General features: G+C 48.0%; 1 protein-coding gene across 2 annotated transcripts in view; it reads right to left on the bottom strand.

Annotated features, from left to right (window-relative positions):
- The window catches only part of TCFL5 (transcription factor like 5), a 226,581-nt gene that overhangs the window by 146,452 nt on the left and 56,244 nt on the right, over window positions 1-23,885 (bottom strand). Inside the window, exon 4 of one of the 2 annotated variants that reach the window (XM_033962533.1) lies at window positions 1,814-2,042. In XM_033962533.1, the coding sequence (XP_033818424.1) occupies window positions 1,814-2,042 (229 nt within the window). The remainder of the gene's footprint in view (window positions 1-1,813; window positions 2,043-23,885) is intronic. The other variant, XM_033962534.1, reaches the window with a different exon arrangement.

Below are 23,885 nucleotides of genomic sequence, written 5' to 3'. Positions count from 1 at the left end.
CTGCCTCAAACGGACCACTCCTCCAATACTGAATCTTCAGGCTGCCAGTCAGACTGTAAGCCTTGAATCTAAAGTGTGTGGGGGGGGGGGGAGTGAAATGCAGCCAGCATCCTGGGGGACCCCACTGAGCCCCGTACAGGTATCTGACAGCCTGCACTCAAGCCCTGCAATGTAGTAAGCAAGCAATGCTACAAGGGGAATGGATCTCAAGCCCCTCAAAATTTCTGCATATAGGCCAAACAAGTACCAAAGAGGGATTGGCCTATCAGCTAATGACCTCAGTCTGCTTCTCCTCCATGCAGAGCTGGAGCCTTGACGAGGAAAGCTCTGAGCACTGAAAGCTGCCAAAATTTCACAAAAAGAACAGAAAAAAGTAATATACAGGTAGAGCACATCAGAAAGACTCCTTTCAGCTCACGTGCAGAAGGAAAAGCTTAAGGAAAAGCAGCAGAGCCCTCTAATGAAGGAGGAGTGATTTAAAAGCTGGAGTGGATTCAATCTGCATAGCTCGCAAGTGTGAGGATATTACCCTTCTGTCCAGAATGACACACCTATTGCACTAGAAAGAGCCAGTAGCAAATAAACATAGCTCATGCTCATCACGGACTGAGAGACAACTGACCACTCAGCCAAAAAGATAAACCACCAACACTCTGAGGTAATTGTTGGCAGGTATAATAAAACCAGCCCTCCTGATACCACTACCTGCAAGAAAAGAAACTGCCAAGCTGTAAACAAAAATAATAAAAAGCAGCAACAGCATAATTATTTTGGGTTATCTGTAATTAAAAACTCAAAACACACAAATTTGATGCAGAAGCTTTATGTTCACCAGAAAAGGAAGAAAATAAATAGCAACTTACCTCAGTGAAATAAAGCTAGAAGCAAGAAGAGTAGATACATAGCATAAGAATAGCCATACTGGGTTAGATCAATGATCCATCTAGCCCAGCATCCCGTCTTTACAATGGCCAATCCAGGTCACAAGTACCTGGCAAAAACCCAAACGAGGAGACCTGTTGGGAGTCCCAAACAGTACCAACAGTCCAAGGCAAGCAATGGCTTGCTCTTCAGAAGACTGCCACACACAGAAATTCAATAAGCTTTTCTGCATTTCATACTCCTAAGTCAGGAGTAGAGCTGGGGGGAAGGGAGGGACCTGATACCACCAGGTGTCACCCAAACTGGGGGATGAGGGACCCAGAACTATTGGGTGCCATCCAAGCTCAATTAAATCAGACTAACTTGAGGAATGAATACCAGCATAACTCCCTGCTCAACTGTTACCTGGAATTAACCAGGTCAGGAGCTACCAGATAGCACCAGGAAGGAGCTGCACAATCTACCCACCATCTGCTTGGAGACAAAGAAAAATACTGAACATTCTAGGGCAAAGCTCTTGGGACTATTTTTTTTTTTCTTTGCCTCCATTTGCTGGTAGATGGACATAACCTATTCAATCTGGACTGGATTGGTCTGACATAGATGTAATAGAAACAAGAGATAGAAGCAGCCTTAATGAGCTCACATTAATAATGTAAAACCAAAGACTACAATATCAGGAAAAACAAACAGGACAGAGAATATCTTTATGTCCAAGTATTCTCCATAGGCACAAATCAGAAGCTTTGTGAGATCCAAATCATCTTTTCCCAGCCATTGGGGGTAAAATGATGTTAAGTTTATATCCTCAATTTAGTACATTCATTAAAACAAGTGTGATCTATAAGACAAAAACCATTCTAATCCAATGATTTATATAATTCCCTCTCTATTATATTACACTTCATTTCTCTTCCATAGCTCCTCTCACCTTCTATCTCTTTCCATGCGGTTATGCCTTTCCCTACGCTGAGAGCTTCCTCCCTGCTGGTTGCTTTGTGCCTGTGTTGACTGCCAGGTGGCTCCCTGTGTGGATCCAGAGCTCTGACCATCACCTACATTTTGAATGTCACCGAGAACTCTGCGTTCTAGGTTTGTGTCCAGTTGGCGGATACGACTACGGCTTCTTTTGTTAACTGCCTGTTTACATAACGCTTCTTCTTTGCGAACAAGAAAGAAATGCAAGATCAATTTTTAGAAAAATTCCAAGCATTATTGAAACATTACTAATTCAAAATCCTATAGCACTCAAAGAGCCACATTGTTACTTGTATGTTAAAAACACATGGTTAAACTGCCCTACAGTAAATATTATGTGGCATTTAACAGGGTATCAGTGAATATCTGCTATGATCATCATGGCACTCTGGTTAGTGCCAGGGCAATCAAGATGAGGAACTGGAATGGGCCCATAAGTTATCTAGGTACCACCAATATTCAGTGCCAGTGCAATTATCTAAGCAAAGAGAAATGCACAAACAGCAATCCTAGCTTACCCAGAATGTTATTCGAACACTCCCTCTGAACTTGGCCGGAACACAAATAACTTCCAATGGTCGGGCAAAACCTGGATATTCAATAAATGGTGCCAATATTAGGTCTTGCATTGAATATCCAGATCAAATCCAGCCTGTGGTGGTCAGCACCTTAAAAATGAGCAATCACTTCCCTATTGTAGTACAATAGGAAAGGAACCTTACTTAATGCTTAAAAAGCACACATTAAGAGCAAAATTAAAATCTTATTTGTGTACTAAAAAGCACAGTTACTTACCGTAACAGGTGTTATCCAGGGACAGCAGGCAGATGTTCTCTACATGTGGGTGACATCATCCACGGAGCCCCGTCGCGGACAGCGAGGGCCTGGTGATCAACCCCGCTTCGGGGAAGAATCCCTGGGCCGCTTGGCAGACCTCCGCCTTGAGGAAGAAGTATATCTCAATCGGCGCTTCGAACAAGGCCGGGCAGTGGGAGAAGTCCGCCTCGAAGGAACAGGCGAGGAGTCACTCGAGGACAAGCGTCAAGACCGACGCACTTTGCCTCGAGAGCCCTCGGAGCGATGCTCAGGCTGGTCCGCAACGAGCGAGGTCGAGGGCGGGGCAAACTGAGCTAAAGCAGAGGAGATCTGTGAGGTTAAGATAGCCTTCAGCATATCCTCGAACATCGGCATCGAGACCAAAGGATTTGGATATACTGGTGCAGCTGTGCGCTCCAACGAGGGCGACCTCGATATAGAGTATTCCCTTAATGTGGAGGCACGCTTAGGAGGAGGTCTCGTCGAGGCCGTCATGACTACACTCACTGCCTGGGTGGCCAGAGACTCCGAGGACGGCTTCTTCGGTAACTGAGCTGAACCTGAAGGGGGAAGAGGAGACTTACCCGAGGCCGAGGTCTTCGAAGCCGGAGCCACCGTGGCCTTCGAAGTCGAGGGAGACTTGATCGGGACCGAGGTCTTTGAGGCCAATGTCGAGACCAAGGCCGAGACTTGGGTCGAGTGTGGTCAGCTTCCAGGACGAAGAGGTCCATAATCTTGGCCCAACGCCAACGAAGAGCTTGAGGTTGAAGGGTGGCACAACGAGGACAAGAGTCCGTAGGGTGATCAACACCTAGGCAAAGGATTCACCAACGGTGTGGGTCTGTGATGGAAATTACCCGACTGCACGGTGTGCACTTCTTGAACCCGGTAAGAGGCCGGGACATATGGTAAAAAGGAAGGCCGTGGCCACGTGAGGCCCACCAGGATCCCCCGGTCGCTGAACGATGAAGAAAAACCAAAAAATATAACTTGTTGGGTTTTTTTTTTTGGTAGAGAAAAAAAAGACGCAGAGCACAGCGACTTCCGACTAGAAAACAAGAAAAAAGCTGCGGTGCAAGAAAGCACAGTTACTTACCATAACAGTTGTTATCCAGGGACAGCAGGCAAATATTCCCACACATGGGTGATGTCACCGACGGAGCCCCGCAGCGGACAGCCTTGAAAGCAACTTGCTTGAATATCTCGAGCTTTCGAGTGCTGCAGCGCGCATGCGAGCGTGCCTTCCCGCCCGAACTAGGGGGCGCATCTCCTGTGAGGATCCTCAGTTAAGATACCAAGCCAAGAAGCCAGCCAGGAGAGGTGGGAGGGTTGTGGGAATATCTGCCTGCTGTCCCTGGATAACAACTGTTACGGTAAGTAACTGTGCTTTATCCCAGGACAAGCAGGCAGCATATTCCCACACTTGGGTGACCTCCAAGCTAATCAACAAAAAGGGATAGAGGGAAGTTGGCAATTTAAGAGAATAGATTTTGCAAAACAGATTGGCCAAAATGGCCATCCCTCCTGGATAAAGTATCCAGACAGTAATGAGAGGTGAAAGTATGAACCGAGGACCAAGTGGCAGCTTTGCAGATTTCCTCAATAGGAGTTGACCTGAGGAAAGCTACCGATGCCGCCATAGCTCGAACTTTGTAGCCTGTCACTCGACCTTGCAGAGGAAGACCAGCCTGAGCATAGCAGAACGAGATGCAAGCAGCCATCCAGTTAGAGATGGTACGCTTCGAGATAGGGCGACCCAATCTATTCGGATCAAAAGAGATGAAGAGTTGAGGAGATGTTCTGTGAGATTGAGTACGTTGGAGATAGAAAGCCAAAACGCGATTGCAATCCAACGTATGAAGTGCCACTTCTCCAGGGTGAGAATGCGGCTTTGGAAAAAAGACCGGCAAAACAATAGATTGGTTGAGGTGAAATTCCAAAACAACTTTAGGTAGGAATTTAGGGTGAGTACGCAGGACTACCTTATCATGATGAAAAACCGTGTAAGGAGGGTCCGCAACCAAAGCTTGCAACTCACTGACATGGCGAGCCGAAGTGAGGGCAATTAAGAAAACAGCTTTCCAAGTGAGGTACTTGAGATGAGCCTGGTCAATGGGTTCAAAAGGAGGTTTCATCAGTTGAGCCAGAACAACATTAAGGTCCCAAACCACAGACGGCGGTTTAAGTGGTGGATGAAGATTAAACAGCCCTTTCATAAAGCGGGAAACCATAGGATGCGCAGAAAGAGGTTTACCATCCAGAGGCTGATGAAAAGCAGCAATAGCACCTAGATGAACTCGAATAGATGTAGATTGAAGGCCCGATTGGGATAAGTGAAGTAAATAGTCCAAAACCGACGGTAAAGAGGAAGACATCAGATGAAGCTGACGATAGGAACATCAAGCAGAAAATCTAGTCCACTTCTGGCCATAACATTGACAGGTGGACGGTTTCCTGGAAGCAAGAAAAACATCTTGAACAGACTGAGAAAATTGAGAAGGGTCTGTCATGTAGAAAGGTACCAAGCTGTCAAGTGAAGAGACTGCAGATTGGGATGAAGCAAAGACCCTTGACTGAGTGAGCAGAGAAGGAAAAACTGGTAGAAGTAGAGGCTCCCTGGTGCTGAATTGAAGTAGAAGGGAGTACCACGGTTGTCTGGGCCATCGAGGAGCTATTATCAGAATCATAGTGGCATGCTCCGACTTCAGTTTGACAAGAGTCTTGAGAATCAGAGGAAACGGAGGGAAAGCATAAAGAAACTGATTCCTCCAGTCCAGAAGAAAGGCATCCGCCTCGAGACGATGAGGCGAGAAGATGCGGGAGCAAAACAGAGGGAGTTTGGAGTTGCTGGGCGACGCAAACAGGTCTATCTGAGGGGTCCCCCATCGGAGAAACACCTGACGTAGCGTGGGGGAATTGAGTGTCCATTCGTGAGGCTGCAACAGATGGCTCAATTTAAGAACATAAGAAACGCCCTCACCGAATCAGACCGAGGTCCATCTTGTCCGGTGATCCGCACACGCGGTGGCCCATTTAGGTACTCCTTTTTGGAGACCCGGATTTACCGTATCCCTCAATATGATATGCAAGAAGGTGTGTATCCAACTTTCTCTTGAATCCCAGTACAGTAGTCTCCTCCACAACCTCCTCCGGGAGCGCATTCCAAGCACCCACCACACGCTGTGTGAAACAGAATTTCCTGACGTTTGTCCTAAACCTGCTGCCACTCAGTTTCAGGCTATGACCTCTTGTCCGTGTCACCTCTGAATATTTCAGCAATGGTGCCTCCTGGTCTATTTTATCAAATCCTTTTAATATTTTAAAGGTCTCTATCAAATCCCCTCTCAGTCTTCTCTTCTCAAGGGTAAACAGTCTCAGCCTCCTGAGTCGATCTTTGTAGGTCAAATGTTCCATTCCTTTGATAAGTTTTGTGGCTCGCCTCTGCACTTTCTCCAGCAGAGTTATATCCTTTATAAGGTATGGAGACCAGTATTGGACACAGTACTCCAAGTGCGGTCTGACCATTGTTCTATAAAGTGGCATTATCACATCTTCCGATCTACTCGTAATCCCCTTCTTAATTATGCCCAACATCCTGCTCGCTTTCTTCCCCGCTGCCGCACATTTTTAGGGTACTGTCAATCAGTACCCCCAAGTCCCTTTCCTGTTCGCATTTTGCTAACTTCACCCCCAACATCCTGTACTCATGTTCCTTGTTTTTCTTTCCTAAATGCATCACCTTGCATTTGTTTATGTTAAAGTTCATTTGCCACTTTATTGCCCACGTGTCCAGCTGGTTCAGATCTTTCTGGAGGTCCTCGCAGTCCCTTAGAGAGCCAACCGCCCGACATAGTTTTGTATCATCTGCAAACTTTATTATATTGCATTTTATTTCCTCTTCCAGGTCGTTTATAAAAATATTGAACAAGATAGGCCCAAGAACTGAGCCCTGGGGCACGCCGCTAGTCACTTTCTCCCAGTCCGAGAAATTCCCATTTATGCTAATCCTTTGCCTTCTGTTTTCAAGCCATTTGCCAATCCATCTGTGTACTTCCCCTCCTATTCCATGGCTTAGTAATTTCTTCCTAAGCCTTGCATGAGGGACTTTGTCAAACGCTTTCTGAAAGTCCAAGTAAATTATATCCACTGGTTCTCCATTATCTATCTGTTTATTTACTTTCTCAAAGAATTGTAGTAAATTTGTCAAACATGATTTCCCTTTCCTGAAGCCGTGTTGACTAGCCCTTATTAGATTGTGGTCCTCCAAGTGTTGTACAATGTTCTCTTTAATTATTGTTTCAATTATCTTCCCTGGAACCGATGTGAGGCTCACAGGTCGGTAGTTTCCTGGATCCCCTCTTGAGCCTTTTTTGAAAATTGGAATGACATTTGCTATCCTCCAGTCTTCTGGTATTTGCCCAGTTCTAATTGACATGTTAGCTACGGTTTGTAATAGTTCGCCAATTTCCTCCTTAAGTTCCTTTAATACTCTCGGGTGAATTCCATCCGGTCCAGGGGACTTGTCGCTTTTTAGTCTGTCAATCTGAACGTAAATCATGTCCAACGTCACATTCACTGTTGTTAAGCTTTGTCTGCCAGACAGTTCTGTTGACCTTGTATGTAGACAGCTCGGAGAAAGATGTTGTGAGAAATCGCCCATTGCCACAATCTCAGAGCTTCCTGACAAAGGGAGTGAGATCCCGTCCCTCCCTGTTTGTTGACATAATACATGGCCACTTGATTGTCTGTCCGAACAAGTACCACCTGGTCGTGAAGAAGATGAAGAAAAGCTTTGAGAGCAAGGGAAATTGCTCTGAGTTCCAACAGATTGATATGACACCGACGATCAGTTGAAGTCCATAACCCTTGAGTACGGAGACCATCTACGTGGGCTCCCCACGCGTAGGTGGACGAATCTATCATGAGCACTTTCTGATGAGGAAGAATGTGGAACTGCAAACCTCTGGAAAGATTGGAAGAAAGCATCCACCAGCGGAGAGACTTCCTGAACAAAGGAGTCACTGTTATATGGTGAGAAGGCAGGTCCATTGCTTGTTGCCATTGAGACGCCAGGGTCCACTGAGGAATGCGAAGGTGCAGTCTGGCAAGGGGAGTTACATGAACCGTAGATGCCATGTGACCGAGCAGCACCATCATCTGACAGGCAGAAAGGGTTGAAAGGGAAGACACTTGCCGGCAGAGTCGACAGAGGGTTTCTTGGCGATTTAATGGCAAGAACGTTCTCATTTTGACAGAGTCCAGAGTCGCGCCAATAAATTGAAGGACTTCAACATGCCTGATGTGGATTGGGTTACACTTACCTCTGTTTCCGGCAGCAGCAGGAGGCTATTAAACTCTATGAAAGGAGCAAGACTCAGGCAACTGGTGTTGGAACCGACAAGGGATCAGGCAATACTGGACCTGATACTTACCAATGGAGAAAGTGTCACAGAGGTCTCGGTGGGCGACACATTGGCCTCCAGTGACCATAACATGGTATGGTTCATTCTCAGGAAAGGTTTCACTAAATCTACTACACTAACCAAGGTCCTCAAATTCAAGGACACAAATTTCAAAGAAATGGGAGACTTCGTTCACCAGGCGCTACAAAGCCAAGAAGAAACCGATAACGTGGAAGACATGTGGTCGACTTTGAAAGCAACCATACAAGAAGCAACAAACCGCTATGTTAAATCAGTAAGTAAATGGTGAAGGAACAATAAGCCACAGTGGTTTACTGTGGAGATCTCAGACCTCATCAAGGAGAAGAAAAAAGCATTCATCTCTTACAAACAATCGGGGAAGCAGGACTCTAGAACAGACTACCTGACCAAATCAAAAGCCGTCAAAACAGCATTCAGGGAGGCTAAATTCCACATGGAGGAGTCTCTAGCAAAGAACATCCAGAAGGGAGATAAATCCTTCTTCAGGTATATCAGTGATAGAAGAAAAAACTCAGGCGGGATTGTACGTCTTAGGAATCCAGACGGAGACTATGTGGAAAAGGATTCGGAAAAAGCCCAACTATTAAATGAATACTTCTGCTCAGTCTTCACCCGAGAAGCGCCGGGGCTCGGCCCTCAGCTACAGACAAGGGTTGGCTCAGTTGACCCGTTTAGTAACTTTGAGTTTACGCCCAGCAGTGTCTACGGTGAGCTGTCAAAGCTCAAGGTTAACAAAGCAATGGGGCCGGACAACCTGCACCCCAGGGTGCTTAGGGAGCTGAGTGATGTCTTGGCGGAGCCACTGTCCGCGCTCTTCAACCTCTCCCTTAGTACAGGCAGCGTCCCATTGGACTGGAGAACAGCTAACGTCATTCCACTCCACAAGAAAGGCTCAAAGATGGAGACACCAAACTACAGACCAGTGAGTCTAACATCGATAGTGAGCAAACTAATGGAAACTCTAATCAAACACCAATTGGATAAGATTCTGGATGAGGAGAATCTATGGGATCCTCGACAACATGGATTTACTAAGGGGAGATCATGCCAATCCAACATGATCAGCTTCTTTGACTGGGTGACGGGGAAGCTGGATATTGTGGAGTCCCTGGACATCATGTACCTGGACTTTAGCAAAGCATTCGATAGCGTACCACACCACAGGTTGTTGAGCAAGATGAGTTCTATAGGATTAGGTGACACATTGACGAAATGGGTTGGGAACTGGCTTGGAGGTAGGCTCCAAAGGGTGGTGGTGAACGGCACTCCCTCCGAAATGACGGAGGTGATTAGTGGAGTACCACCAATCTTGGGCCCAATCCTATTCAACATCTTTATAAGAGACTTGGCAGAAGGGCTTCGAGGTAAAATAACATTATTCGCCGATGACGCCAAACTGAGTAATGTAGTGGGCAAATGCACAACAGATGACGATTCAATGCCCAACAACATGATGCACGACCTACTCCTACTGGAGCGATGGTCTAGGACATGGCAACTCAACTTCAATGCCAAAAAATGCAAAGTTATGCACCTGGGCAGCCAAAATCCATGCAAGTCTTATACCCTTAATGGCGAGATCCTAGCAAAAACGGTAGCAGAACAAGATTTGGGGGTAATCGTCAGTGAGGACATGAAGTCTGCCAATCAAGTGGAGCAGGCTTCATCCAAGGCAAGACAAATCATGGGCTGCATACGAAGGGGTTTCGTCAGTCGTAAGGCCGAAGTCATTATGCCATTGTATAGATCCCTGGTGAGGCTCCACCTGGAATACTGTGTGCAATTCTGGAGGCCGCATTATCGCAAGGATGTGCTGAGACTGGAGTCGGTGCAAAGAATGGCCACCCGGATGGTCTCGGGACTCAAGGATCTTCCATACGAAGAACGGCTTGACAAATTACAGCTATACTCGCTCGAGGAGCGCAGAGAGAGGGGAGACATGATCGAGACGTTCAAGTATCTTACGGGCCACATCGAGGCGGAGGAAGATTTCTTCTTTTTCAAGGGTCCCATGACAACAAGAGGGCATCCGTCGAAAATCAGGGGCGGGAAATCACGAGGTGACATCAGGAAATTCTTTTTCACTGAAAGAGTGGTTGATCGCTGGAATAGTCTTCCACTACAGGTGATTGAGGCCAGCAGCGTGCCTGATTTTAAGGCCAAATGGGATCGGCACATGGGATCTATTCACAGGGCAAAGGTAGGGGAGGGACATTAGGGTGGGCAGACTAGATGGGCCGTGGCCCTTATCTGCCGTCTATTTCTATGTTTCTATGACTGGGCTGGAACTAACTGAGACTTGGGAAAGTTGATGTGGAACCCCAGATTTTGAAGAAAAGCAATAGTCTGATGGGTCGCTGCTGTAACCCCTTGAAAAGAAGGAGGTTTGATAAGCCAATCGTCGAGGTAAGGAAACACCTGAAGCCCTCGAGAGCGCAGAGCCGCAACCACCACGACCAGACACTTGGTGAATACTCTGGGGGAGGCTGCAAGACCGAAGGGAAGAACCCTGTATTGAAGATGGAGGTTCCCCACCTTGAACCTGAGATATTTGCGAAAGTTTGGATGAACAGGGATATGAGTATAAGCCTCTTTGAGATCCAGTGAGCACATCCAATCCCCCTGATCCATGAGGGAATACAAGGTTGGCAGTGAGAGCATGCAAAATTTCTCTTAGACTAGAAATTTGTTGAGGGCTCGAAGATCCAGAATGGGTCGCAAATCCCCCGTCTTCTTGGGCACCAGGAAATACCTGGAGTAGAATCCTAGATTGTGTTGAGAAGGAGGAATCTCCTCCACCGCTCGAAGGTGAAGAAGCACCTGAGCCTCTTGAAGAAGAAGGGGGAGTTGCGAGAAACTGGAATGACACTCTCTTGGCGGGTGATCTGGGGGCACCTGAATCAGGCGCAGAGAGTATCCCTCGCGGATAATTGTCAACACCCAGAGGTCCGATGTGATACTTTCCCAACGTGATGAAAACAGGGAAAGGTGACCTCCAATAGACAGAGGAGAATTTTGCAGGGAGGATGGAATGCTCAAGACCGGAACGTCAAAAAGACGGAGCCGGTTTCGTTGTAGCAGGCGTCTGAGGTTTCTGAGGACGTTGATGTTGTTGAGGACGTCGAGGAGGAGGCCTAGAAAAAGCTGGAGTCGTCTTCATCGGATAACGACGAGCCGGTGGTTTGTATGCCCTAGCAGTAGATGGTTTGGGTTTGGACCTGATCAGAGAAGCAAAGGAACGCTCATGCTCCGAAAGTCTTTTAGTGGCAGCTTCAATCGAGTCGTCGAACAACTCATTCCCCTGACAAGGTAAGTTGGCAAGGCGGTCCTGCAAATTAGGGTCCATGTCGACTATGCGAAGCCATGCACGGCAACGCATGGCAACAGCAAAAGCGGACACCCTCGAAGAAAGCTCAAAAGCATCATAAGATGCCTGCAACATAAAAAGCCTCAACTGGGAAAGAGTTTGAAGGATCTGTTTAAATTCAGACAGATGGTGCTTGGACAAGTCTGGATAAAAAGATGGGAACAACTTCAAAAAATGGTTAAAGTAGGATGTAAAGACATAGTTGTAATTTAATATCCTGTTCGCCATCATAGAATTTTGATATAATCTACGACCAAACTTGTCCATAGTGCGTCCTTCACGACCAGGAGGGACAGTAGCAGATACCTTAGATGGATGAGCCTTCTTGAGGAAGGATTCGACCACCAAAGATTGGTGGGAAAGCTGTGACTTTTCAAAACCTTTACAGGGGACAGTGCGATATCGTTACTCCAACTTTGATGGAATAGCCGTGACGGAGTATGGTGTTTCCATATTGCGGATGAAGGTCTGCTTAAGCACCGGTGTCATGGGGAGGCGCAAAGTCTCCTTAGGAGGATGTGGAAGTTCCATGTCTGCCAAATATTCTGGGGTATGCTTTCGAATCTGAATGTAAATCCAAATGAAGAGCTTGCCCCATGTCATAGACAAACTTGGCAAAGGAAGATGATTTGGAAGAAGAAGCTTCCTCAGGAGAGGCAGACCTGGAACAAGGAGCTACAGAATAAAAAGGCGAAGCCTCACGTGAATATTGGAACACTGGTTCCGATTCTACTCGCACTGTCACAGAAGAAGCCCCACTCCCAGTTTGAGGCGGGATAAAGGAATGTTTCCTTTTTAGACTCCTCGAGGGAGATGTTCTTGGAGTCCGAGGGGTAGAATGCCTCGAAGCTGAAGGAGAAACATCCCGAGGAAAAGACCTCGAGGGAGGAGTCCTCAACCTCGAAGAAATGGAAGAGGGAAGCTTCGGCTCAGAGCTAGGAAGGTGCCTCAAAGAAACCTCTGAAGGCCTCGAGCTCTTTGAAGGAAGATGTTTCGACGGCCTCGCCCAATGTTTCGGACGAGGCAAAGAGGGTCTCGAAGAAAGATCTGGCGAGGAATCAGAGGAAGAGACTCTTCTACGAGACCTACCCTGTGGATGCTGCTCAGACTGGTCCACCCGAGGCAAGGTCGAAGAAGGGACCAACTGAGCCACAATGGAAGAAATTTGTGTAGTCAAGATGGACTTGAGCATATCTTCAAACATCGGCACCAAGACCAAAGGATTCTGTGGTACAGGTGCTGCCGTGCGCTCCAAGGAGGGCGACCTCAATTTAGAGTATTCCCGAGACTTGGAGGCACATTTGGCTGAAGGTCTCGAAGATAGAGTGGCACCCGGAGCCCCGGGTAGCGTGGATAGAGACTCTGGTGGCTTCTTGGACATGGTACCTGTAAAGGAAGCAGGAGACTTACCCCCAGATGCAGGCTTCGAGGACGAGATCACGAGGGCCTTCGAGGCCGAGGACCCTGAGGTCTTCGAGGCCGAGGTCAAAGCAGGTATCGAGGGTGAAAACTTCGTACCCGAGGTTGTCCCCGATGACGAGGTCTTTGGTCCCGAAGTCGAGACAGTCGGGGCCGAGGCTTTTTCAGGCTCCATGTGGAACAGTTGAAGAAACCTGTCGCAGCGGCGGCGAAAAGCACGAGGCTGAAGGGTCAGGCTGCGATCACAATCCTCCGGACGATGACTGCCACCTAAACAGACCATACACCGACTATGAGGGTCGGTGATCAAAATCGTCCTGCCGCACTGGTAGCAACGTTTAAACCCAGTTACAGGCCGGGACATAGAAAAAATAAATTCAGTACCGGAAAAAGAGAGGGCCTAGGCCTAAGCCCTCAAAAACCGGTGACAAAAAAAGAAAGATAATTTTTTTTTTTTTAAACTAAAAAGAAAAAAAGAAAAAGGGAACGATCCTGAGCACAGCGACCGAAGAAAAAGTCAGCCGCAGTGATGAGAAGGCAAACGTTGCAGAGCTATGAGAACAAGTCTGCTCAGCTCCGCGGAAAACGAATAACTGAGGATCCTCACAGGAGATGCGCCCCCTAGTTCGGGCGGGAAGGCACGCGCGCATGCGCGCTGCAGCACTCGAAAGCTCGAGGTCTTCAAGCTGTCCGCTGAGGGGCTCCGTCGGTGACGTCACCCATGTGTGGGAATATGCTGCCTGCTTGTCCTGGGATAAAGGCACTTATGATCGCAGAGAAGAGAGACAGGGCTTTCTGGCTCCGTGGAAAACTAAGAACTGAGGACCACGTTGAGGAGACGCGCCCTCTAGCTGAGCGGGAAGGCACACACATGCGCAGTGCAGCACTAGCAAACTTTAAGATCTCCAATCAAGTTTGCTTGAAAAGCTGTCTGCGGCGGGGCTCCGTGGATGGCGTCACCCACATGTAGAGAATATCTGCCTGCTTGTCCTGGGATAATGTGCTTTCTTCATGGACTCATCATACAAGTCAATTTTAGGAAATGTAGAAAAGTGCTACATAAATATTAGGACCAAAAAAGGTCACTTCCAGTATCTGATATACTGACATTTGAAATTGGTTAAGTGCAATGCTGTTATGACCATCAGGACGTAATTCTTCATCTTAATCTAAAAAAATCCAGTAAATACAGACATGCAATACAATAGGAGAAGTAATGAATAGCACACTAATAACCAACATACTTATATGTCTGGAAAATCCAAGTTTATTATGATCTTGATATACTGCCAGTCGAGACCATCAGGGCTGTTTACAGTATTATAGTATAAAATAAAATATAGAGAGAATTACATTACTGAAGTAAAGAGTAGAGATGATAGTAAAAAGAAAAAATGGTTCAAAAGGAGGGGGAGAACTACAATATTTGACAGGAAAATTGTACAGAAAAAAAAAAAGGGAGGGATGAAAGCACACAGACTGATCTCACTGTAGATATCCTCTATCGATTCCAGCTAGAGAGGGTAAAACTCTCTGACTAAAGGAAGAGCTATGGTCAAAAGAATTGTAGAATAAAAAAAGTCTTCAGCTTTTAAAATGTATCTAAAGATTTTTTTAATCAAAGAGAGGTTGGAAGAGCGTTCCATAGAGTGGGTGCAGTGACTGAAAAAAATACTGACGGGTAGTGTCGTAAGTGATGAGTGGTTGGTATTATCAAAGATTTTGCTGGAGGAAGCAAAGTGTATAGATTTGTGTACAAGGAATGAACAGTATCTAGAAATTATGGTGTGCAAACCTCTTAATTTGTAAGATAACATAAATTTGTACGTAATTCTACCGGTTACTGGAAGCTAGTTGGAAGATTTAAGAAGGGAAGTGATGTGATCATTTTTTTAATCTAAATATTAGCATCTCAACTGTATTTTGGATTATTTGTAAATGACGAAGATCTTTATTTATGATTCCTTGGTAAAAAGAGATTAGGTTCTTACCTTGATAAGGAGAAATTAGGTTCTTACCTGCTAATTTACTTTCTTTTAGCTTCTCCAGACCAGTAGAGGTTAATCTTTACAAATGGGTATATATCCAATCATGACCAGCAGGTGGAGACTGAAAACAAAACTGTGGGACAGTATATAATATACTCCCTTCTCTATTTACCTCAGTCTGCCAAATAGCCAAGCAGAACCAAGAACTGGAAAACAGAAAGAAAACAATACTCCGAACAGGAGTAACAACTAACATACCCAAATGCTGTTGGAAAATGCAGAGGAGAAATACCAGAAGGAAAATATGTCCCCACAGCTCGCCAGCTAAGCCACAGCCGCTGTTCTTTAATTCTCCCCGGCCCTAGAAAAATACTAGAAACCGCAGCAAAAAAACAAAACTGCCCGCGAAACAGCCCCAACAACAACAACAACAGACAGGGTGGGGACCTCTACTGGTCTGGAGAAGCTAAAAGAAAGTAAATTAGCAGGTAAGAACCTATTTTCTCCTTCTTTAGCACTCTCCAGACCAGTAGAGGTTAATCTTTACAAATGGGACGTACCAAAGCAGTCCCTCTCACGGGCGGGACCCCCACAGGGCCGAAACCAGAACACGCTCACCGAACACCGCGTCCCGACGCGCCTGAACATGTACCCGATAATGTCTAACAAAGGAAAGCAAGGAGGACCAAACCGCAGCCTTACAAATATCCACTGGAGGCACGAGCGACGACTCAGCCCAAGAAGCTGCCTGACCCCGAGTGGAATGAGCCTTGAGAAACTCCGGAACGGGCTTCTGTCTCAAAAGATAAGCGGAAGCAATCGTCTCCTTGATCCAGCGCGCAATAGTAGCCTTAGAAGCGCCAGCCCCCCGACGAGGACCCGCCAGAAGGACAAAGAGATGATCGGATTTCCGGACTTCCTGGGTCCGCTGCACATAAGAGCGAAGGACCCGACCGACATCCAACTTGCGCAGCTGCCGTTGCTCAGAAGAGCCCTCCCGACTACCCAAGACTGGGAGGACCACCGATTGATTGACATGAAAAGGAGAAACTACTTTCGGCAGAAAAGAAGGAACAGGCCGCAAGACAACCCGCTCCCTAGAAAACTCCAAGAAGGGAGCCCTACAAGAGAAAGCCTGTAGCTCAGAAAACACGCCTAGCGGAAGTAATGGCCACCAAAAAGACTGCCTTCAGAGTAAGGTCCTTCAAAAAACAGCCATCCAACGGCTCGAAAGGCGGGCGCACCAAAACAGAGAGAACCAGATTGAGATCCCAAGAGGGAACAGAGGGCCGTAGGGGAGGCCTGAGCAACTTGGCCGCCCGCAAAAAGCGAATCACATCAGGAATGGCCGACAAACGCTGACCTGTCACCAACCCTCAAAAAGCCGACAGGGGAGGGGCTGTGGGGAGGTGGGTACCTATTTCCATATGTGGTGGCAGTGTGGGCGGGTGTCTGGGTTCTGGATTGGGATTTTTTCTCGGGTGTCTCGGATCCTGGATATCCCCATTCCGGTGGATTGGCGACATGCCTTGTTGTTCTGGCATCAATTGGATTTAGCTAGGGGTGATTCTATGTTTTGTAAGTTGGCCTTCACTGCTGCTAGATTAGCTATTGCTTCCCTTTGGAACCAGGTGCTCCCTCCCACGTGGGCCATGGTGGAGCATCGCTTGCTTACTTGGCAACTTCTTTACCACTTAACAGCCCTACGCCATGGTAAACTCCATGGCTATGCTCATATTTGGCGCAGATTTCGGGCGTCTGTGGGGATCAGTGGCAGGGGTGGATTGGGGCACTGAGTTGACCATGGGGCTGGACTGGGATGGCGGAGACTAGGGGGAACCTTTATTTATATCCCTATTCCATTTTTTGGTTTTTTTTCAGGTTTTGGATGCTTCTCGACCTAATTGGGTGTTGTGGGAATTGTGTTTTGTCCCTGGGGGGTGGGTGGGTGGGGGAATTTGACTGCGTTTTGGTGGGTTTTGTAGTTTGTTATTGTTAGATTGGGGGGATTACATTTGTATTTGTTCTTGACTACACTTTGGGTGTTATTTGGAGTGTGGTTGCTTGCACTTTATTTTCTTGCTGCTGTATTCTATATGTTTATGTTATGTTTGAGGTGTATCTCAATAAAAGCTGTTATTTAAAAAAAAAAAAAAAAAAAAAGCCGACAGGGCCGCAAGTTGAACCCGGAGAGAAGACCAAGCCAGGCCTCTATCCAGGCCATCCTGCAAGAACTCTAGAATGGTAGGCAGGGAAGCGCGAAAAGAGACCACTCCCCGCGCCCGGCACCACCCCTCAAAGAGACGCCAAACCCGCACATAAGCCTGAGAGGTAGAAAGCCTCTGGGACCCCAAGAGAGTAGAGATCACCTTATCTGAATATCCCTTCTTACTAAGGCGACCCCTTTCAAGAGCCAAGCCGTAAGACAGAAGGGAGGCGGGTCGAACATGGGAATGGGACCCTGCGTCAGAAGATCGTCCAAGAGAGGCAGAGGAAGAGGATCCGCCACCAGATGCCTCACCAGATCCGCGTACCACGGACGTCAAGGCCAATCCGGAGCCACCAGAACCACCAGACCCGGATGGTGAACAATGCGAAGAAGTACTCTGCCCACTAACGGCCAAGGAGGGACCACATACAACAGCCCCTCTGTTGGCCATGGTTGGACCAGAGCATCCAGACCCTTGGCCAGACTGTTCCTGCGACGGCTGAAGAAGCGGGGCACTTTGGCGTTGCCACTCGTGGCCATCCGGTCCAGCAGGGCCGCCCCCAAGCCTGCACTATCAACTGAAAAACCACGGAGCCGAGACACCACTCTCCTGGATCCAAGAAGTGACGACTGAGGAAGCCCGCCTGAACATTTTCTACCCCGGCAATGTGAGAGGCCGAGAGGTCCAGAAGATGGGACTCTGCCCAAATCATGAGCCGAGCCGCCTCCTGTGCCACCTGAGTGCTCTTGGTGCCCCCCCGACGATTGACATAAGCCACCGCTGTGGCATTGTCCGACAGGACTCTGACCGACTTGCCCAACAAAAGGGAGCGGAAAGCTAACAGCGCCAGACGGACCGCTCTGGTCTCCAACACGTTGATCGACCAGGAGGCCTCCTCCGTGGACCAGGTGCCCTGAGCTGAGTGACCCAAACACTGAGCCCCCCAACCGAGGAGACTCGCATCCGTAAGGAGCACCGTCCACTGCGGGAGATCCAGACCCACCCCTTGAACCAGGTGAGGGGTCCGGAGCCACCAACGCAGACTGCAGCGCGCCACGCCTCGCAGGGGGACAGGAACATCCAAACCGTGCCTCTGGGGTGACCACCTCCGGAGCAGAGCATACTGAAGAGGACGCATGTGGGCCCGCGCCCACCTCACCACGTCCAGGGACGCCGCCATCGACCCCAAGACTTGGAGGAAATCTCGCGCCCGAGGACACCGGGACGCCAAATGAAGGCGAATCTGAGATTGCAATTTGCTTACCCGGGCCTCTGGAAGGAAGACCTTCCCAAGGACCCCAAGGTACTCCAGACGCTGAGCCGGGACCAACCGACTCTTGTAAAGGTTGACCACCAAGTCCAGCGACCGGAGAAACTCCACCACCCGAGCCGTAACCCGGGAGCTCTCGTGCTATGACTTTGCCTGAATCAACCAGTCGTCCAGGTAGGGGTGCACCAGCAAGGCCGCCGCGACGACCACCATCACCTTGGTGAACGTCCGGGGAGCCGTGGCCAGACCAAAGGGGCGCGCACAGAACTGATAGTGTCGACCCAAGATCGCAAAGCGAAGTAAGCGCTGATGAGAGGCCCGAATGGGAACATGCAAGTAGGCCTCCGTCAGAACGAGAGAAGTGAGAAACTCCCCCAGCTGAACCGCCAGAATGACCGACCGCAGTTTCCATGCGAAAAGAGGGAATCTTGAGAGCCCTTCAAATCCAGGATGGGCCGAAAAGTCCCCTCCTTCTTGGGCACCACAAAGTAAATTGAGTACCTGCCGGTGCCCCACTCCGGAGCGGGCACTGGAACAACTGCCTTGAGATCTAGCAAGCGCTGAAGAGTCTGGCGAAAAGCCTGCTTCTTCCAAGGAGCCTGACCTGGAGAGGCTAGGAAAAGGTCCGGCAGAGAGCGGGCGAACTCCAGGGCATAACCGTCCCGCACCACCTCCAGGACCCACTGATCGGACGTGATCTCAGCCCATTTGGGAAAAAATTTGTGCAGCCGGGCCCCCACCGGAACCAAAGGGGGCGCCGGCAAGGAGTCATTGTGCAGGACGGGAAGTGGGGGAACCGGCGGAGGGATTCCCTGCCCCCCGACGGGCCCCCCGAAAGGGCTGCATGCGCTGGAAATACCGACCCCGGGAAAACCCTGGAGCAGGGAAAGAAGCAGCCCCACGCCCAGGGCGATACTAGCGGAACTCCCGCAAACGCCCCCGGGCAGTGCCACCCCGAGACGCCAGGTGGGTACGGTCCTCAGGCAGACGGGGCACCTTTGAGTCCGTCAGAGTCTGAAGCAACTTATCTAATTCCTCCCCAAACAAAAAAGACCCCAGGAAGGGAAATTTAGTAAGTTTAGCTTTGGACGCAGCATCCGCCGACCAAGCGTGAAGCCACAAAATACGCCGCGTGGTCACGCCAAAGGCCATAGACTTAGCCGAGATGCGCACCAAGTCATAAAGAGCATCCGAGAGGAACGAGGCAGCCATCTCAATCTTCGCCACCTCCTGATCCACCAAAGACCAGTCATCAGACTCCCGATCCAGGACACGCTCAGCCCACCGAAACACGGCACGAGCCACCAGCCCCCCACAAATAGCCGCCTGGACCCCAAAGGCAGAGACCTGAAAATTTTGCTTAAGAATGTTCTCCAACTTGCGCTCCTCAGAGTCCCGCAAGGCAGAACCGCCCTCAACAGGCACGGTATGCCGCTTAGAAATCGCCGAGACCACCGCGTCTATGACTGGTGACGTTAAAGTAGCCCGATCCCCCTCTGGGATGGGATACAAACGAGCCATGACGCGCGCCAAACGAAATGGCGCCTCCGGCGTTTTCCACTGCTCTAGTACAATATCCCGAATATCCTGATGCATGGGAAAAGAGAGGGAAATGGTACGGATCCCCCGAAGCAGAGGGTCCCCCACACGCGGAGTCTCCGGCGGCGCATCCTCAAAACGCAACACCGAAGAAACCTGTTGAATCAGGTCCGGTAGCTCATCTCTCTGAAAAAGGCGCACCACGGACGCCTCTTCGTCGGAGGACGGGAAACCCGACAACCCGCCGCCAGCAGCCGTCCGCTCGAGAGGGTCCTGGAACCCTCAAAAGGGTCCAGGTCCTCATCCAGATCGTCACGCTCCTCAGACCATAAATCCTCGTCCCAAGACACCCGCGGACGCTTGGACGAGGGAGGAGGAGGAGGGGACGCCACAACAGACGAGAGAGGCAAAGCCGCAGGGAGCGTGGAGGAAACCCCACTCCCCGAAACCCTCTGGGCGCATCCGGGACCCCCAGCCGCCTGAAAATAGGCTCTGCACAAAGAAAAAAATAAATCAGGGGAAAACCCCCCCCGGGGGTCCCAAGAGACTCCCTGCCACAGCAGGGGACCCAGCAGAAACCTGCCCCTGTTTTTCCAATACAGGGGGAAGGCCACCTGAGGTGGAATACAAAATGGAGGGGCCAGACTGTGAAAATGGTGACTTTCCCGCCAAAAATGCTCCCTCCATAGCCTGTAGCGGCTGAGAAGACTGAACAGTCCCAGCCGCTAAAACAGGCAAGTCGGCATCAGCTGTCAAAAAATCAGCTGAGAGGGAATCCTTCGGGGAATCCCTCCGTGGGCGGTTGGGGAAGACCGGGCTTCCCCACTGCTCCCAGCCGACTTGCGAGGCACCATCGGCGGGGAGCTCTGGGCGCCTGCAGCCGCTGCCGACGGAGCTCCACCACTTCACCGAGCCAAACTACCGAAATCAGTCCGGCCGGTCCCACTCCCCCGGAGAAGGGCACAATTGCTCCATACGCGACCTAGCTAGAAACAAAGTGCCAGTTAGATGAAAAAATACAGTAAATTGACAGGGAAGCAACCCTGCAGACCGGCACAACTTCAGGATTTTTTTTTTTTTAACAGAACAGACTCCACAGGCTCTCGAAGCAATATGCCTTGCTTGATTTAGGGGGCAAGGCTTACTGCTGAGGCTCCTCTAGAAAAATGTGGGGAGGTGGAGGAAGTGGGGGGAGGGACCCCGCTCGAGACCCGCCGGGTTTGACACCCCCGAGGTCGGACGGACCCCCAAACAGGGCCCGCCCAAGCTCCGTCCGGCCAAAAACAGGGACTATAAACCCCCTAAACAAATTCCAACAGCCCTACCAAGGGAGATGGGTACAGATCACTCAACACCTGCTGGAGACTGAAAGAAGACTGAGGTAAATAGAGAAGGGAGTATATTATATACTGTCCCACAGTTTTGTTTTCAGTCTCCACCTGCTGGTCATGATTGGATATATACCCATTTGTAAAGATTAACCTCTACTGGTCTGGAGAATGCTAAAGAATATGTATTCCAGTAGATAGAGATGCTATGCTGATTCATAGGGTTGTCCATCTATGCTCGAGAGCATACTACAGAAGATGTCAATCACAACTTTACAGCTCCTCCTCCTTCTCCATAGTCTCTGCTGCCCCTTAAGTTCATACCAAAGCAGGTGACAGCCCTACAGAAGATGACAGGGGAAGGAGAGTTACGAGGATCTCTCTGAAACAAAGTGTCTGATCTACTCAGATGAATTTAAAGCAATCAATGAATGAACAGTAATACAGTTAAAACATTTGTAAACTTCTGAGAGGAGCAATGAATGTAAGAAAAATAAAGTTTATTATTATAAATAAGTTTCAAGTTTATTATAAATTTGATTAATCGCTTATTCAAAATTTTAAGTGATGTACAAAACAATAAAATTACAAATTTCTGGGGGAAACAACAAACAAATATAACTAACTTGACAAAACATATTAAACAAAAGGGAAAGATGAGGAGAGAAATACAAGTTGTTGATAGTAAATAAGACAAGTATGGGAAAAAAAACAATAGGAAGGGAGAGCAGTGTGCTTCAAAAAAGTTGGGAAATAGGATTCAATTGAGGCTCCTAATCAAACTTTATCTAGCTATCAAATGCATCTTTAAAAAGAAAGCTTTTTAACTTGCTCTTGAATCTGTCTAGATTGCGTTCTTCCCTTAAATAAATAGGGAGGGAATTCCATGTTTAGGGGCTGTGACAGAAAAGATGAATTTCCGCCATGTGTTAATGTTTTTGAGTGAGAGAACAATTAATAGATGTTGGTCATTTGACCTCAGAAATCCTGTTGAGGTGTAGGGAACCAATTTATGAATGAAGGCAGGCGTTTTATAAAGAAGAGACTTGAGAGTTAGCAGACTTAATTTATATGTTATGCGGTGAGCAACTGATAGCTAATGCGCTTTCTTAAGGAGAGATGTCACATGGTCGAATTTCTTAGCTTTCATTATAAGTTTAATTGAAGCATACAAGTTAGACATAAAGAACCTGACCATGGGATGAATTTCCACAGGCTGCTGAGCAGGAATGGTATACATCTATCAAAGAAGGGAAGAATTGTCTTTAGCAGCAAGCTGGCTAATCTACTGAAGAGGGCTTTAAACTAGAAGTGATGGGGAAAGGTGATCAAAGCTCCCGAGTGAGTATAAGCCCTCAGGTAAGTAAATCACTGAATGCCTCTACATGGATGGGAAAAGGGGATAATGTTTCGAAAGCAGAATAAATTTAAAAAAGGGGAAGTTTTACTAATAGATAATTTTAACATGTCGGATGTTGATTGGAGTATCCTTATTGCAGGATCTTCTAAAAATAGGGAGATTCTGGATTCTCTACAAGGAGAACAGTTCCAGCAGTTGGTAATGGAACCCACGCGGGATGGGGTTATACTGGACTTAGTGCTTATAAACGGGGAAAGTGTTTCTGATGTTACAGTAGGTGATCATCTGGCATCCAGTGATCACTGCATGGTACAATTTAATATTAAGATGGGTATAGAGAGGGCTCATTCAAAAGTAATGGTTCTAGACTTTAAAAAAACTAACTTTGTTCAGATGGGGGGATTAAGTCAAGGAATTGTTGTCTGGATGGGAATGTCTGGAAGGAGTAGAAATGCAATGGGCAAAACTGAAAGGAGTTTTTTTTAAACAGCAACAAATCTTTTTGTGAGGCAAGTAAGTAAAAGTAAGAGGAAAAGAAGGCCACTTTGGTTCTCAAAAATAGTAGCTGAAAAAGTAAGAAATAAGAAGTTAGCTTTCATAAACTACAAAAGATCGCAGAAACAGGAAGGCAGGCAAAAATATCTGGAAAAGTTAAGAGAGGCTGGTCGTGAAGTCAGGAAAGCAAAGATACAAATGGAAGAAAAAATAGCTGACAGTAAAATGGGGAGACAAAACATTTTTTAGATATATCACTGATAGGAAGAAGTACAAAAGTGGAACTGTGAGACTCAAAAGTGAAGGGGAGGAATATGTAGAAGCTGATCATGAAAAGGCTGAATTCTTTTACAAATATTTCTGTTTTGTGTTCACAGCTGAAGATCCGGGAGCAGGACCTCAAAAGACAAATGCGAATAGGGATGGTGGAGTGGTAAACCCCGATCGATTTTCAAAGGGAGCTAGCTAAATTAAAGGTAGGAAAAGTGATGGGGCTGGATGGTGTACATCCGAGGGTGCTGAAAGAACTTAGGGAACTTCTGGTGGCTCCGCTGAATGACCTTTTCAATGCTTCTCTAGAGTCGGGAGTGGTACCGGAGGACTGGAGAAGGGTGGATGTGGTCCCTCTACACAAAAGTGGAAGTAAGGAAGAAGTAGGGAATTACAGGCCAGTAAGTCTGACTTCTGTGGTAAGCAAATTAATGGACACGTTTTAAAAACAGAGAATGGTAAAGTTTCCGGAATCTGGTAGATCACAGGACTGGAGGCAACATGGATTCACTACAGCAG

The sequence above is a fragment of the Geotrypetes seraphini genome, chromosome 11 (assembly GCF_902459505.1).
Source record: "Geotrypetes seraphini chromosome 11, aGeoSer1.1, whole genome shotgun sequence".
Classification (NCBI taxonomy): Eukaryota; Metazoa; Chordata; class Amphibia; order Gymnophiona; family Dermophiidae; genus Geotrypetes; species Geotrypetes seraphini.
The sequence above is the reverse complement of the archived record's forward strand: the minus strand, read 5'-3'. Positions and strand labels throughout refer to the sequence as shown.